We start from the raw sequence: 15,770 nt of genomic DNA on the forward strand, positions 1-15,770 counted from the left end.
TCGGAGTCGCTACTCTTACTGTTGGCTGGCCTTGGACGCTGGGCCCAAGTTGCAGAAAGAGTAGTTGTGCTTCGGCACGGTTCCAGGATCACTGGCGGGTCTACAGCCCCATACTGCGGTGTTGACAGGCTTCGCACATGGGATCTGCATTGGTAAGAGGCACAACTTACAGATGCAGGAGGGGCTGTGGGCTCAGCCGCAGTAGAGAGGACCTTGCAAATCTTCAGCCCTGTGAAGCCTGGAGAGTGTGAGTTCAGCTCGTTGTGGGTCCTAGTTTCCATTTCGGGAAAGGATACCCACGTCACTGAGAGCACCAGGAACTCACTGTAGTGAAAAACGCTTCTCCTTGGCGCTGGGCCCACAAAGAGGCGATCTTACTTGTCCCTGGGGCAGGCAGGCTCACTTCATGACAAGGACACGTTCCATAATGAGCACCGTACTCAATCCCTTGGCTGCTCAAGTGGTGACAGGCATGCTCAGGCAACTTAGAATACTAGGACTGGCCACAGTGTGCAGTGACCTATAACACAAGCTCTTTAATGTCCCTGAGAACTCAGGGAAAACAGGTGGCAAGCCAACAAGCCCTTGGAGTCACTCAAGAAGTAGAGGTTGTAGAGGCAGGTTCAGATCCCCTTCACTGCAGAGGTAGCAGGCAGCAGGCCAACACAGCACAGTACAGTGCAAGGTGGCAGTCCCTCCTGGCAGCAAAGTACTCATCAGGCAGTAGACCAACACAGCAAAGCAAGTGGCAAAGTGGCAGAGACTCCTTGCAGTGCAGCTCCTCTTGGTTGCAGTCTTCTCAGGAATCCAAGGTGAACTGATTTGGAAGGGTTTAGAGTCCAGTCCTTCTACCCAGAAAGGCCTTTGATGTGGGGGGGATTCAAAAGGAGTCCTCTGAAGTGCACAAGGGTCCTGTTCATTCCAGCCCTGTCAGTGAGACTATCTGTGGGTGTTGGGGGGGGGAGGGGTAATCAGTCCTTTGTGTTGAGACAGGACACCACCTATTACATTGTAGGTTTCAATCCCTCCCATTCCACTGCCCAGGAAGACACATCAGTATGCAGATGAATGCAGATGTAGCCAAGTATCCTGTGTTTTTGTCTGTCTATAGGGAATTCTCAAATTGTAGCTGTCACCCAGTCTAGCCCAGACCAGATGTGTATTTAGAGACAGGCTAAAGCACAGGACGGTTAAAGTTTGAAAATGCCATCAATAAAAACCTGACTCAGAATGTGCATCTTCTATGAAAAGACACACATTACTGTAATGGATCTACGTAAGGATGTTGCAGTGGCATTCATCCAGGAGACTCACCTTCTTCTGGAGCATGTTGTGTCTTTATTCACAGACATAACCTCTACAATTTCACTCCTCAAGTAAAACCTAAACCAAAGGATTTGCTATCGTATTTTGTAAAGAACTCCAGTTTCAAGAAGACTACACATTTCGAGTTGACATGGGGCTTTTCCTCATTGTGAGAGGCCAATTAGGGGGTTATAAGGTCATGTTAATTAATATATATGGACCACCATATGTTAAACCAAAGCTCTAAACCACACTCTTCGAGCACGTAGAAGACTCATCCCCTGTGCAACTATTATTGAGTGGGGATTTGCACATTGTTCTTGATTCACATCACATCAATCCCATTCTCGAGGAGATACATATGTAGCTCTGTGTGCTTCCCTTGAGGGTATCTGGGACCTACAGCTGGTTGTCACTTGGAGGTTACATCACCTAACTGATTGGGAATATACTTTTTTCTCTAACGTGCACAGAACCTCCTGCAGATTAGACATGTTTTTACACAACAACACAACATCAACTGCTTCATTGGCATTCACACTGAAACCCAGGTCTTATCGGACCATGCACCTATTACGGTGCTCTGGACTTTGGTCCCTCTCATTCCCCTCAAACAGTGATACTGGTGCATAAACAGCATACCTTTCTGAGACCACACAGTTAGACATGCCATGGGAGAGGCGTTGGATCATTATTTTATGGAAAACAATGAGATCTCCACTTTTCTTGCAAGTAGGCGCGATGTTGCCAAAGTGGTGATACACTGTGAACTCATCTCCCATACTTCAGACTTTTTTAAGTGCAATGCATCCCACAAACTTGATCTGGAACTTTGTGCCTCTGAGGTCAAAATGGAACATGAGCATTCTGGCTTCCTGGATACCGGGCGTTACTTAAAGCTAGGTGGGAATTTGAGCAAATATTAATGGGGGAAACCACCGTCATATGCAGTACAAACAATTAAAGAATGAAAGAGTAAACAGACGGGATGACTCCTAGGTGAAAGTGCCTATAAACGTTGGCTTTTCCAACTTAGGAATAGGATCCGTTCTATTGCTCTCTCCTCAGTGTACACTCTCACCTGCACACAAGGGGCCTTCCATGACTATTACCAGGCACTTTACGCCGCAGAGTCCAACTTGGATGTGAAACAGGGTGACTATTAGCGGGATGTGCTTTTCACATGTCTTTCTCTTGATCTACTACATCCTCTAGAGCAGTGGTTTTCAAACTTTTTAATGCCTTTCCTCCACAGTGGAAAAAAAATAATCACTGGGACCCCCTCACAATTTTTCACAATTATTCTATTGAGTTGGCAATGTTTAAATATGTCTAGACTTATTTTAACATTGCAGTTAAGTTCTGTTACCTTTTTAAAAATGCAATAAATGTATTTCTGCCTAAAACAAAGCACTATTATCTGTGTAATGCTTCTTTCGGCCAGAGCCTGCGCCCCCAACCCCCCAGGGTCACTTGAGGCCCTTTCTAGTGAGGCCTGTCCCCGAGTTTGAAGACTCCTCCTCTAGAGAAACAAATTTCTCCAAAGGAGGTTCTGGCGACCATTAAATCCTTCCCTAAAAAAGCCCCAGGCCCAAATGGGTTCACCAATTCATTTTATACAACCTTCTCGGACAATTTGGCTACACTCTTGGCCCAGATTTTGAACTCCTTCCTCCAAGCAGGTGTGACCACTAATTCTATGACAGTATCTCACACTGTTTTGGTGCCTAAGCCTAATAAAGACCCACAGTGCTGTGAATCCTATTGGCCAATCACGCTTTTATATTTGGATTCTAGGGTTTTTACTAAAATTCTATGTACTTGGTAGAAAGGCTATGGCCTCATTTCATCTGCTCGACACAAGCTGGATTTAACAGGAGTTAATTTCAGACTGCCACTCCACATTTGACGGATAGCGAAAGACAACAATAGCTGTATGGGTTTCCTTTTGTTGTATGCTATGAAGGCATTTGATCACCAAGACTGCTGCTGTACTTTTAAAGTGCTGGATAGGACACTTCTCAGCCCTTAAATCATGGCATATATCAAAACTATCTTTGTTAAGCCGTCTACCAAACTCAGAGTCAGTCATGAGAGCCCTCAGATTATTCTAGGGAGGGGCACCCAGCAGGGGTGCCTTTTCTCCCCTACTTTCTTTGCCCTTGGGCTGGAACCCTTGGTCTGGAAAATATAACATAACCCCTCAATCACAGGCTTTCGATTTGGCTCCTACACACATAAAAAGCTATTGTTTGTGAATGATAGCCTTTGCTTTTTTACCAACCCGGAAACCTCTCTCCCAACTCTAATAGAATAACTTTTCTTGAATCCTCAGGTTTAAAATATTTTTTTCCAAATCTGTTGCCTTGGAACTTCCACCTTCACAAGCTGCGACTCTTTTGGCTGAATTGGGATAACTAGGCCCCCCTCATCCCTGGAATGCCCCGGCATCACAATCATGGCCCAAAGCAAAAATGTGTTTGCAGGCAATATCCACCCCCACCCCTCCACCCCCCTTTTGTACACTCTTTTTAAAGACCTTTACAGGTGGGGAAGCCTGGTACCCTCGTGGTTTGGCAGAATTGCCTGCATGTAAAAGAATTTCCTTCCTCGCCTCATCTATGTGGTTCAAACGCTTCCTCTTCTGTTACTCCACAATACGATCATCCTTATCCATCGCAAGCTCGTGTCCTTCACGTGGGGAGGGAACAGCCCAAGGATGTCTTACAAAACAATGTCTAAACCTAATTTGGAAGCTGGCTTGGGATTCTGTCACATAGATCTATAGATCAGAGCGGCACAGCTGCACCCTCTCTAATCCTAAATGAGAAGTTATGATTGCAGGTTCAGGCACACGTCGCGAATAGCCTACACATATTGCCTTTGCTCCTGAGACCCCATCCCCATCTTTCATCCCTGTTAACTTCCAAATGATCCAAATCGACAGTGTTGTAGCTCTGGCCTTACGTCCTATACCTCCCGATGCACCTTGTTTGTAATAACCCTCATTTCCTTTCGGGAAAGTCGAATGCAGGGTTTTGTAGATGGTTTACTTACAGGATGGCCACACTGGCCGACCTTAACAATAAAGGAAGTCTCTTTCGTCTAGTGCCCTGGCACGTCATTTTGCATTAGATGCAAACCACCAACTATACATGCTACAATTATTGTACTGGCTGTCCTCTGTCTATACCTGCCCTCAAGTCCAGCTGCCCTACTCTTTTGCTAGGAGACACCGGCAAACACTTTAACTATCCACTAACAGCCCCTGAGGGACGACCTCTCACACAATTACTCCTTACCACATGACTGACGATCGCCTGGCAGTGGCGAGCTCGGACACACCTACTATCCAAATGTGCTGGCCCATATTATGGCCCTTGTATTCCACGGAAAAAGTGTTGGCGATTATGAGAAACAGAGTTTTAAAATTTAAAAATACATGGGCCACATTCTGCACTTACGTGAAAAACCAGCAGGGGAGAATTGGATTGGAACTTGGCCTCCTCCTGAAGCTCATCCAAGCTTCGGGTCTCTGGAATCCCACCTTTTCAGAGAACTCTATTGACGAAAGGGATGTTACATATGAATTCCTTTATGCTAGCTGGCCTTGGTAAAAACATAAGAAGGTGCCGTAGGGGTGTTGATCCGCTAGACTTCCACTGGGGACGCCTTCTACTGATGGGAATGATTGCCCTTCATACAACATATCGATGGCTATGTACACTGCTGTAACATAACAAGGTTGCTATCCTTCAGACAGCTTTCAAGACATAGGTGCACAGTCTTCTATTTCTTCTTTTTTTCCTTTTCCTCTCTTACATTATTCACTCTTTTTTAATTGGTATTGGTTTTGTTATTAACATCAACATTATAGGTGATTGTTTTAAACATTCGTTTTTACACATTGTTATACTGGATGAATAAGTATAGAAAGCACTGCCCTTATGACCATAATGTGAAACATGTCATCTAGGTGTGACTAACGCATTGTTCAGAAGCTATTATTTTCTAATGCCCATTGTGACTGTTTGACTCCCCAGGTATATTGATGTAGGATATGTGTGGATGATCTCCCTGGCGTCCGTTGGAGATCACTTGAGGATAAGTGAACTGCGTATTTAACCATGGTGACTTCCATGTTTTCTTCTGTTTTTGAATAATGCGTTGGAATACATGACTGTCACATTATATGCCAATAAAAAAGCAGTGTACTAATTGTTTGCGTACTCAGAAAATAATAAACATTACTTAAAAAATAGCCTTCCTACTCTTCCCATTTCGTGAAAGGTTCAGAACCAGAAACCGTAAATGGTTGTAAAGGTGTCAAATGTAATGTTTGTGTGGCACACGTTTTACAAGTGAAAAAATACATCAATTCAAGGTGTTGGCACGATAGAAACTTGTCGATCAATTTGTTACAGTCAGCAGTATCTTGAAATTAATAAAATGGCGAGTTTTATTGCATTCGAGGGTTTAGAATCTATATATACATGGTGCAATTTGATTTCCTTTGAGAATTTACTGAGGCACAGAGATTCAAAAGAAATTTTATTATTAGTTCTTATTGCGTTTGACTAAACCAAGATGGTGTCCATGCCAGGAGCACATTGTGTCACACTGCATGACGATACACACATGCATATGGATGTACTTTTCAGTCTTGTTCTAAACGAGGTCCATTTTGGAAGGTCGAGCTGTGACTTGGCACTATGAATGCCACGTGTGTTCGCTGATCAAGATTTCAGGAATTGGTTTGTGCTCTTCTAGTGTGATGGTTCCACCCTAAGTTTATTTTTGTCTCAGTAGATATTTCACCTTCCAGGAATTGGCTTGTGCTCTTCTAGTGTGATGGTTGCACCCTAAGTTTATTTTTGTATCAGATCTTTCACCGCCAACAAGTGCAGATCTGTCACATAAAAATTAGTGAAAAAATACCTTATCACCTTGTAGTAATCAGGTTTGATGGAGCTTGTATCTCTTCTTCTTTAGGCAATTGCGCCTTTCCTTTCTTCAAAGGCATTAACTTAGGAAGGTAGCTATCAACCAGTCATCATTAATTTACAGTGTAACCAATTTGGTCACACAATGAAGGCCCAATTGGGAAATACATTAAAGGGTTTATTACAAATTAACACTCAGGTTACTATAAGCAAATATCAAAAACATTCTGTAAAAATACAGAAGAAATTTAGGCAAATTAGCAACAGGCAAGCCAAGAATTCACTGGCAGCAATAACTAATTTCAACAATAGTATTTGATATTCAGAGAAAAGTCTTCGGTCTTCTCTCTTCGTTCTTCCCTCTAACGTAAATAGTCAAAAAGCTATGGCAAAAAGAAAAAAAATCGATCTGAAAAAAGGTTTTAGGGATAAAAATAGAAAGTGAATGTGTCAGCATTCCAGAAGCTCAGTCAAAGGTCTTCTTAGAGAGTGTTAAGTGTTAGTCTAAGCCACAGGAAAGTCAGAGGTCTGTAACTCCCAAAGTCCAGGGGAAAATGTCCTAAAATCAATTTGGGGAAACACTAGTTTATACCACACAGTCCTATTAGGTAACACCATCAGTCACACCACCAAGAGCTTCATTGTATTCCTGTGTCCCACGTTGCAACTTGCAACATTTGCAATCCCTCCCAGACCAGTCCTGAGAATGTTACTGTCCTTGGTTATCTAGACATCATTTGCTACATGTTTGATTTAGGGACAGTCATCTCACACTCTGTTTCTTCACGTTCTTCCATCAAGATCTCTTTCTCTGACTCTCTATTACTACAATACTACATCTTTTTCCAACAAACATTTGATGTGAATGCACCGGCAAAGAAATTACATATTTGCTGAAAATGGAATGCAGTTTCTCATGCTGAAAGAGTTACGGCCTAAACATGACAATTTTAAGAATATTACCCACCATTGCACGTTTAATTCCACTTTATAATGTGCACATATTCATTTCAACATTCATGTGAATGTCAGTTACAGAAAATCATGTTACAGTTAGAATAATGCAATTCTTGTGAATACATGAACACTAATATCTCTGAGAACTACATTTCCAACGTTAATTATAAACACTAGTGCAAACATTTATAGGGAATCTTCCAGTTTCAAAGGTAAATACGCTCCATATATGTGAAGATGGTAACATATATCAATGATTAAATAATAAGGTTGAGTCACACCCTGTACATGTTTTACTAACACTTCAGTGAATGCACTTCATTACTGAATTTTAGTGCAACACTTTACATTAATAGCGTTAGAACATACATTATATATCATCTTATGTGTACATACAGGTCAAGATTTTGATGTCAGGGTTACAATAAACTTTACGCTGTTCGAACCGTCTAATCTTAATTTGAACCCTTGTGAAGTTGAAGCTCTGCTTTCAATTTAAATGCTAATCCATTGTGCTTCAACCTTTGAAAGTTGATCCAATATTGACCATTGCAGTTTTGAATGAGTACTTTTTGTCTGGAGTTGTGCTGGTCGTCGATTCTGTGAAGACGTGCACTCTAATACCATGATACCCAAGTTGGTTTATTAACAACCTCAAACAGGAATTGCAGCTTCTCTTTGCTCTGTTCTGGCTGAAACGGCTCCATGAACACAGGGTTCTGGAACACAGTGCCTTTTAATGCCAGCACAACTTAGATTTAATCACAGCACTCCCTTGCTGGAAAATGGGCCTAACTGAAACATTGCTTGCACCACCTGTGCCGGTACTTCGAGAGACAAACACACTGTTTGGTCAAATCACAACGAAACAGCTTTTTGAACCACAGATCATGAAAAAGATTTATCAACCATCTATAAAGGTTAAAAGGAAAGACATTCAGCCACTGTCAGGGGTTATTATTGTTTCACCTTGCTAGCAATGAGAATGTGAGTGTCTTTCCAGAACAACAGTATCTCCAGTTTCTAACGAAGTATATAGGGGTGATCGATGATTACTCTGATCTTGATCTTGTGGAACATGACTGGTTGCATTTAAATGTGTGTATGTATTCCTATAATGAATCACGCACAAGATGTGTGCAAAGATTTAGGTAGTTGGAAGAAACTTAAACTTGATGGATCTTGTATCTTGTTTCAACGATGCTAACTGTATATCCAGGTAACCATGCACCCTCCAAAATGTGAGTGCGTTTAAAGCATGTTCACCGGGAATGGCAGTAATGATGAGAAGAGCTTAGCTGTCCAAGAACCATTGCAGACACTAGACTTATCCTTCTCACAGTTTACATGCCCTACAAAGAAGCAAGTAGCTGTCCTTCGTGACATGTTTTAGGGATAATCCAAGGTGCTGCAGTCACTTGGTATTTGGGCAAATTTTGTGCCATGTCTATAAATTTAGTTTTGGCTGAATACTTCTATATTTACTAATGAACGTTGATTATGTAAAGCTGCCATTAATTCGTCTTGGAGTTTGTGAATTTGACAGTGTACAAAAATATCCTTAAGGTATTTTAAATCTTTAGTATATCATGGTCAGCTTGGACAATGATGGTCCAGTGAAATGGTGACAGCTTTAGAAGTGCCAGCACAGATAATGAGATAGAAATTATGAACAGCAATGAAAGAGGAGCAGTATCCACTGAGTTCACTATTCCCCATATTTAAATGAATCCAACAACATATTCCTTTTGACAGTATTGCCGATTCTGTCTGCTTGTTTTGTAAATGTTGGTACGAGTCAGTGTGCCATTTTCCTAACCTGATGTTAAACAAGGTATACAATTGAAGTAAGACCTCTTTGACGAATATAACCTGCTCTTGTCTTTTCATTGTGTGTGTCCAGGGAGAACTTCATCCTGTCCAGCCTGAAGATGCAGCAGTAGAGGAAGATCCTGCGGTTGAGGCTACGGAAGTCACTGGACAGGTAGAGACCCTCCAACACTTAATAAATTGCCATTGTAAAACTCATTATCTGTGTTGCCTGTGCTTTCTCTAAAGAAAATCTTTTCCTACCATGGAAATATTTGGAAATTGAAAATATTGCTTGGCTCTGGTATCTTCACAAACGACACTAAATCTATGCCTAACCCTTTTATAGCTTGACATAAAAGCTGCCAGGCTTAATTAGAAGCAATGTGTAAAGTATTTATGCAGCACTCAAGAGAAATAAAGTGAAAACACAAGAAAAATCCTAAACCAATTTAGAAAGACAGTGTTGATTTTAATTGGTAAAATGACACCAAAGTGATTAAAATCCAATCAATAGAACCGAAGTTATGATTTTTTAAAGCTAAGCTTCTAGTGAAAATAGTGCCAAAATGCAGGCCAAAGTCAAAAGTTTAGGCCGACCTCGACAGAGTGTGAGTCGGTTACAGGGACCAAGTTCATCCTGCTGAAGGTTCTACAATCTCCGAGTCCATGTCCACATTAGGAACTACGCACTAGCGTTTGATGGGAGGAGTTTGTTTTCAGTACAGAGAGCAGGTTTGGGCATCGTGAGCACTCACTGTTCTGCATGAAGAGTTGGACGTTGATGGGGTTTCGTGTTATTGGTCAATCCAGAAGGGTGCCATTGGTGCTGAATCTCAGAGCTGACTCAAAGAACAGATTGTCACTGGAGATTTGCATCAGCAGACATCACAGACTGATGTCGGCAATGCAAGGTGTCTGTTTGAGAGAGTGCAAAATCCTCTGGATGTTTTCTCTGATGCCAGCCATGGGTCCAGGACCCAGAGGGCACTTTTTGGGGATTTGGACTTACTACAGGGAGGCCAGAAGCAAGAACAGGTGGTGCTGGTCAGCTGGGCAATTGCAAGGACTCCTCAGGAAGCTTCTGTCCCTATAGTTCAAACAGATGGGCAGCCAACTGAACACTGTAGTCACTTCTGGGGGGGCCGGATTCAGTGCAAGCAGATATAGCCTTCCTTCTTCAGACAACAGGGCAGTTCATCTTTTGACTCATCCACGGGTACATGGGTGTTCTAAGAGATTCTGAAGGTGCCACTTTTAACATCAGTGCCAGCCTGTGGGTGAGGGATGCCCCCTTTGTCCAACCTCTACCCTTTCCTGGATTTGGCTCCAAACTGTCTAGAGCGAGAAAGTGCAGCCAGGCCTAGGTGTAAGCTGCATTTATCAGTGGCAGGGCAGGCAGCCTTTAGAAGTCACAAAAGGAGTGGGAATACCCTGAGGCTAACCTTCAAAGCTCAGGATCTGAGTACATCCCCCAGGACATCCTGCTTATGAGGTGAACACCCTGCACCTCACCCATGACCCTTTTCTTGCTACTTCTGAAAGGAATACACAAAGCACCACTGGAGAGACATTCACAATCACAGAAGGCATATTTGTTTAAAAAACTGGCAAGCTTCAGAATAGAAACCTTAAATCCACCATTGCCACTAAAGAGGATTTTAAATGACAATTCATTTGAGTGGGAGAAACTATTCTCAGTCAGTTCCCAATCCGAAGTAATACTTTATTGAGTGTAATAAGATAACCCTGTGGTAAACTATGGGAGAGAAATCCTTGCAGCAGTGAAAAAATGACTTTAGGAGTGTTTCCCTCCCAGGACATGTAAAACTTAGGTAAATGCCTTAATTTTTAAACACCATGCATCCTGCCCTATGAACCTTTAGAAGAACAGACAATGGATGGAGTGCTTGTAGGAAATTACAATCTTTCTTGGCCTGTTACCCCCAATTTCTGCCTGTCTGTCAGTGTGTTTTTACTGTCTCACTGGGATCCTGCTAGCCAGGACCCCAGTGCTCATAGTTTTTAGCCTAAATGTGTTGTCAGTATGCCTGACTGTGTCACTGGAGTTCTGCTAACCAGAACTCTAGTGCTTATGCTTTCTGTGCACCAAATGTGTCACTATAATTTAGTGACTCCATACTCTAATTCTGATTGGCACATTAGACACCCCCTTATAAGTCCCTAGTATATGGTGCCTAGGTACCCAGGGCACTGGAGTTCAATGAGATCCTTCTGGGCTGCAGCATTTCTTTTGCCACCCATGAGGAGCTCATACATACACTCCTTCAGGACTGCCATTGCAGCCTGAGTGCACACACTATTTTACAGTCATTTTTCACTGCACCAGGTAACTTATAAGTCACCTATATGTCTAACCTTCAGTTACTGAAGGCTAGGTGCAAAGTTACTGTGTGTGAGGGCACCCTTGCACTAGCAAAGGTGCCCTCATGTTGTCCAGGGCCAATTCCCCAGACTTTTGAGTGCGGGGACACTATTATAAGCGTGCACTACACATATGTCAATACCTATATGTAGTTTCACAATGGTAACTCCAAATATGGCCATGTGAGGTGTCTAAGATTGTGAAATGGAACCCCCAATCCAAATCTGGTATTGGGGGGACAATTCTATGCACCTGGGGGGCTCTACCATGGACTCCCAGTACTGACAAACCAACTCTCTGAGGTTTCCATTGGAGCCCCAGCGGCTGCAACCTCACAGATAGGTTTCTGCCCTCCTGGGGATTGAACATCTCAATCCCAGGAAGGCAGAACAATGCATTTCCTTTAGGAGAGCGGTGTTACACCCTCTCCCATTGGAAATAGGTGTTACAGGCATGGGAGGGGTGTCCTCCCAGAGCCTTTGGAAATGCTTCGATGGCACAAACAGTGCCCTTCTTGTGTAATCCAGTCTACACCAGTTCAGGGACCCCCAGTGCCTGCTCTGGTGTGAAACTGGACAAAGGAAAGGGGAGTGACCACTCCCCTGCCCATTACCGCCTCAAGGGTGGTGCCCAGAGCTCCTCCAGAGTGTCCCTGGCATTAGCCATCTTGGATTCCAAGGTGTGGGGAACCTCTGGGAGCATCTGAGTGGCCAGTGCAAGCAGTTGACATCAGAGACCCCTCCTGATAGGTGCCTACCTGGGTAGATAGCCAATCCCCCTCTCAGGGCTATTTAGGGTCTTTCCTCTGGGTGTTACCTCAGATTCGGTTTGCAAGACTCCACCAGGACGCTTCTGCATCCTCTGCTTCAGCATCTGACAGTCAGATCAACCTCAGACTGCTCCAGGAACCGCTGTATCCAGGAAGGGTACTGTAACCTGCAACTTCAGCTCCAGCCAGCAACTGCAACAGTATCCAAGGTGTCCATACTCTGAGGACTGCCTGTCTTCACCCTGCACCAGAAGAACGGAAGGAATCTACATAGGAGTGACTGAGTCACTTCCCTGCATCAGCAGGCACCTCTCTGCGATGACAACCAGTACTCTGGGACTCCTCTCCTGTCGACGAGCGTGATCCCTGGAACAGAGGTGGTGGACCAAAGCGACCCTGACTGTCCAAAGGTCCAGCTGTCCAAATTTGGTGGAGGTAAGAGCTTGCCTCCCTGTACCCCTGTGCATTGCGTCCTTTGCAGCTCCTTGGGCTTCTGTGCATTTCTTTCAAAAGTTCTTCATGCACAGTGTTGCCCAGGACCCCAACCCTCTATCCTGTGACGCACAGCTCTCTGAGTTGTTCTCGGTGGCATGGGATCCTTCTGTGTAGTGTTGCGACAACCGCCTTTTGCAACTCCTTTGTGCCCATGTCCTGGGTGCTGCCTAGTCTTCTGACGGCTCTCTGAAGTGCTGAGAACCTGCTCTGTCGCTTCAGTCTGAGTTAAGACCCCCAGATCCCTCCTGGGTCCAGGCAGCTCCTCTTTGATGCAAAAAACGTTCTTGCGTGAACCAAGACTTGCTGGCAGAATCCATCGACGCAAACAGCCTGCATCCAACGACTTGACATGGGACATCTCCTGCACCAAGCAGGAACCCGCAGCTATCTTCTTTGGTGCATTTCTGTACTTTCCTTCCAACCGGAGAATCCACTTTTGCACCTTCTTCCAGGTGGGCAGGGTCTCCAGTTTTTCCTGGACTCTTCATCGTCTTCTGGACTTGATCTCCTCTCTCCACAGATCTTTAGATCCAGGAATCCATCGTTGGTTGCTTGCAGTCTTGCTTGGTTCTTTCATAATTCTTCATCACGACTTGTAGTGTGTTCTGAGGAAACTTGCTATACTTTCCTCTTGCTTTCCTGGGCTCTGGGGTGGGGTACTTTACTTACCTTTGGTGTTTTCGTACACTCCCAGTACCCCTCTACACACTACACTTACCGAGGGGGGAATCCGACCTTTATATTCCAATATTTTAGTATATGGTTTGTGTTGCCCCGAGGCCCATTGCAGCCTATTGTATTTTTCACTGTTTGCACTATTCTATGATTTTGGTTACTAGTGTCTATATTGTGCATAATACTTACCTCCAGAAGGAGTATTGCCTCTAAGATATTTTTGGCCTTGTGTCACTAAAATAAAGTACCTTTATTTTTGGTAACACTGAGTATTGTCTTTTATTGTGTATAAGTACTGGGTGACTATAGTGGTATTGCAAGAGCTTTGCATGTTTCCTAGTCCGACCTTGGCTGCTCTGCTACAGCTACCCCTAGACAGCCTAAGCTGCTAGAATATTGTCTACATTTCACTAATAAGGGATAACTGGACCTGGTATAAGTACCTGAGGTACCCACTACAAACCAGGCCAGCCTCCTACAATGCTGAAAATTGCAAACATTCACGCCCAGTCACAAGGATCTGGGTTTAATGCATCATTTTTTTGTTTACCGCGCCACCCCAGTTTGGACCCAGCCATATGCAATTCAGTCTTGACCCTGTTCCCCATGGGAACAGTCCAGCCCGAACTGCCAAGCCAGGTCCTTCCTGGACTGGAAACAAGCCTCCGGGGACCGGTTATAGGGAATCACCCTTCATCAGCTAGGCTAGCTTGAATCCAGTGGCGGAGTGAGCACGAGACCCACGTCTGGGAATACCCTTCCCACTTCGGGCAACAAATGCAAGAAAAACAGATAATGGACGTAATACTGAACAATGCAAACATTCACCACAGTCACAAAGATCTGGGTTTAATCCATTGTTTTTTTTGCTCACCACGCCACCCCAGTTTGGACCCAGCCATATGCAAATCCGTCTTGACCCTGTTCCTCATGGGAACAGTCCAGCCCAAACTGCTCTATGAACCTTTAGGGCATACCTTAGGGCTACAGCTCTTAATATTGCTGCTCTGTTACTACCAATAATCCTAGTATGCCTTCTACTACTGCTATTGCTACTACTATCACCACGAATAATAATGATTGTAGGAAAGTGCCCTTTTTGGATGGTCACCCCACACTTTTTGCTCTACATGCTGTTGGTTATGTCTCTGAAAATTTCACTGGAGCTAACCAGGCCCCAGTGCCAGTTCTCGCTCCCTAAATTGACTCTGTGAATTGGCATTCCCAATTGGCAAGTACTTTAACCTCCTTATAAGCCCCTAATGTATGGTACCAGTGGTACCCAGGGCATGGTTGTTAAAGGAATCACCAGGGCCTGAATCAGTGTTTGTGTCACCCTGAGATGCTTAAGTAGTTTGCCTACAGCAGGCATGATCGAACTCAACTGTGCCCACACCATTCGTGGCACAGCCAAAAGCACTATCTTTAATATATGACAATCACCCCTGAGGAAGGCCTCCTGAGCCCAGAAGGCAGGCTCCATTATACTAAAGGTGTGGACATATAAGTGCAAGCTTATATGTCCCTATAGTGGCCTTTTCCATTAAAGGCTACTAAAAGTGAACAACGGTCCATAGGATAACATGGGCTGGCACCGGGCAAACCCGAGGTCACCAGCTCTATTATGGTATCGCTGAAATGGGTCATGTTTCGTATCAAACAACGTGCCTTCTTAACCCTGACACAAATTGTGTGTGAGGGCAATATGGCATGGACCAAGAGAGCAACCTTAGAGGTTCCACACCGAGTTGCTCCAGTTTTCCTGTGCTCTTACTGACAACTCTCAGCTGCTGCCACCATGGTGGGATTCTAAACCCCTGGGCAGTAGTGTGAACACTCCCAGGAGTCAAGACAATGGCCTGTATGGGGAGGAGGTTGTACCTCCCTCCCTCCCAGGAAGACTAATGAAGTGGTACATCAAGGCGGTGAGCTTCAAAGGGCATCCCGCCTACAATATGCAAGCTGGTTATCCCCTAGGGGAGAACAAAGCCATCCTCCCAAAGCAAATTTGCCTGCCAGGTGGGGAAATTAGTTAGGAGGCGAACACCCCCAGAAGTCTAGCCACACCTCTAGAGTGGGCAGCCTGGTCTGTAAAGCCGTGGAAGTCTTCTGCCATCTTGAAAAGTGGCCAAATAGAGAGTTCTGGGTAAAAAGGGTGCCATAACCCACCGGATGTGCTCACCTCAGGGGCAGATTAGTTGCTGGGACTTGTGGTCCATTGGCTACTTGAAACCTCACCCCTAACATCCCTAAATCTAGGATTTAAGGGCCTCCCCTGACACCAGAACCTCAGAACTGCAACAGCTTGTGGAAATAGCACAAGAAGAGACCCTCATTGAAACAACAGGAACCTGAATTAACATAAAACCTGATACTTTGAGCCTGTGGCAACCTTCCTGGAACTGCTCAACTGCCGCTCATCCTGGACCAA

General features: G+C 44.3%; 1 protein-coding gene across 1 annotated transcript in view; it reads left to right on the top strand.

Annotated features, from left to right (window-relative positions):
• The window catches only part of SNCG (synuclein gamma), a 134,184-nt gene that overhangs the window by 105,301 nt on the left and 13,113 nt on the right, over nt 1-15,770 (top strand). Inside the window, exon 4 of the mRNA XM_069240620.1 lies at nt 9,109-9,189. Coding sequence (XP_069096721.1) covers nt 9,109-9,189 — 81 coding nt within the window. The remainder of the gene's footprint in view (nt 1-9,108; nt 9,190-15,770) is intronic.

Source organism: Pleurodeles waltl, chromosome 6, assembly GCF_031143425.1.
Source record: "Pleurodeles waltl isolate 20211129_DDA chromosome 6, aPleWal1.hap1.20221129, whole genome shotgun sequence".
In the NCBI taxonomy this organism is placed as follows: domain Eukaryota; kingdom Metazoa; phylum Chordata; class Amphibia; order Caudata; family Salamandridae; genus Pleurodeles; species Pleurodeles waltl.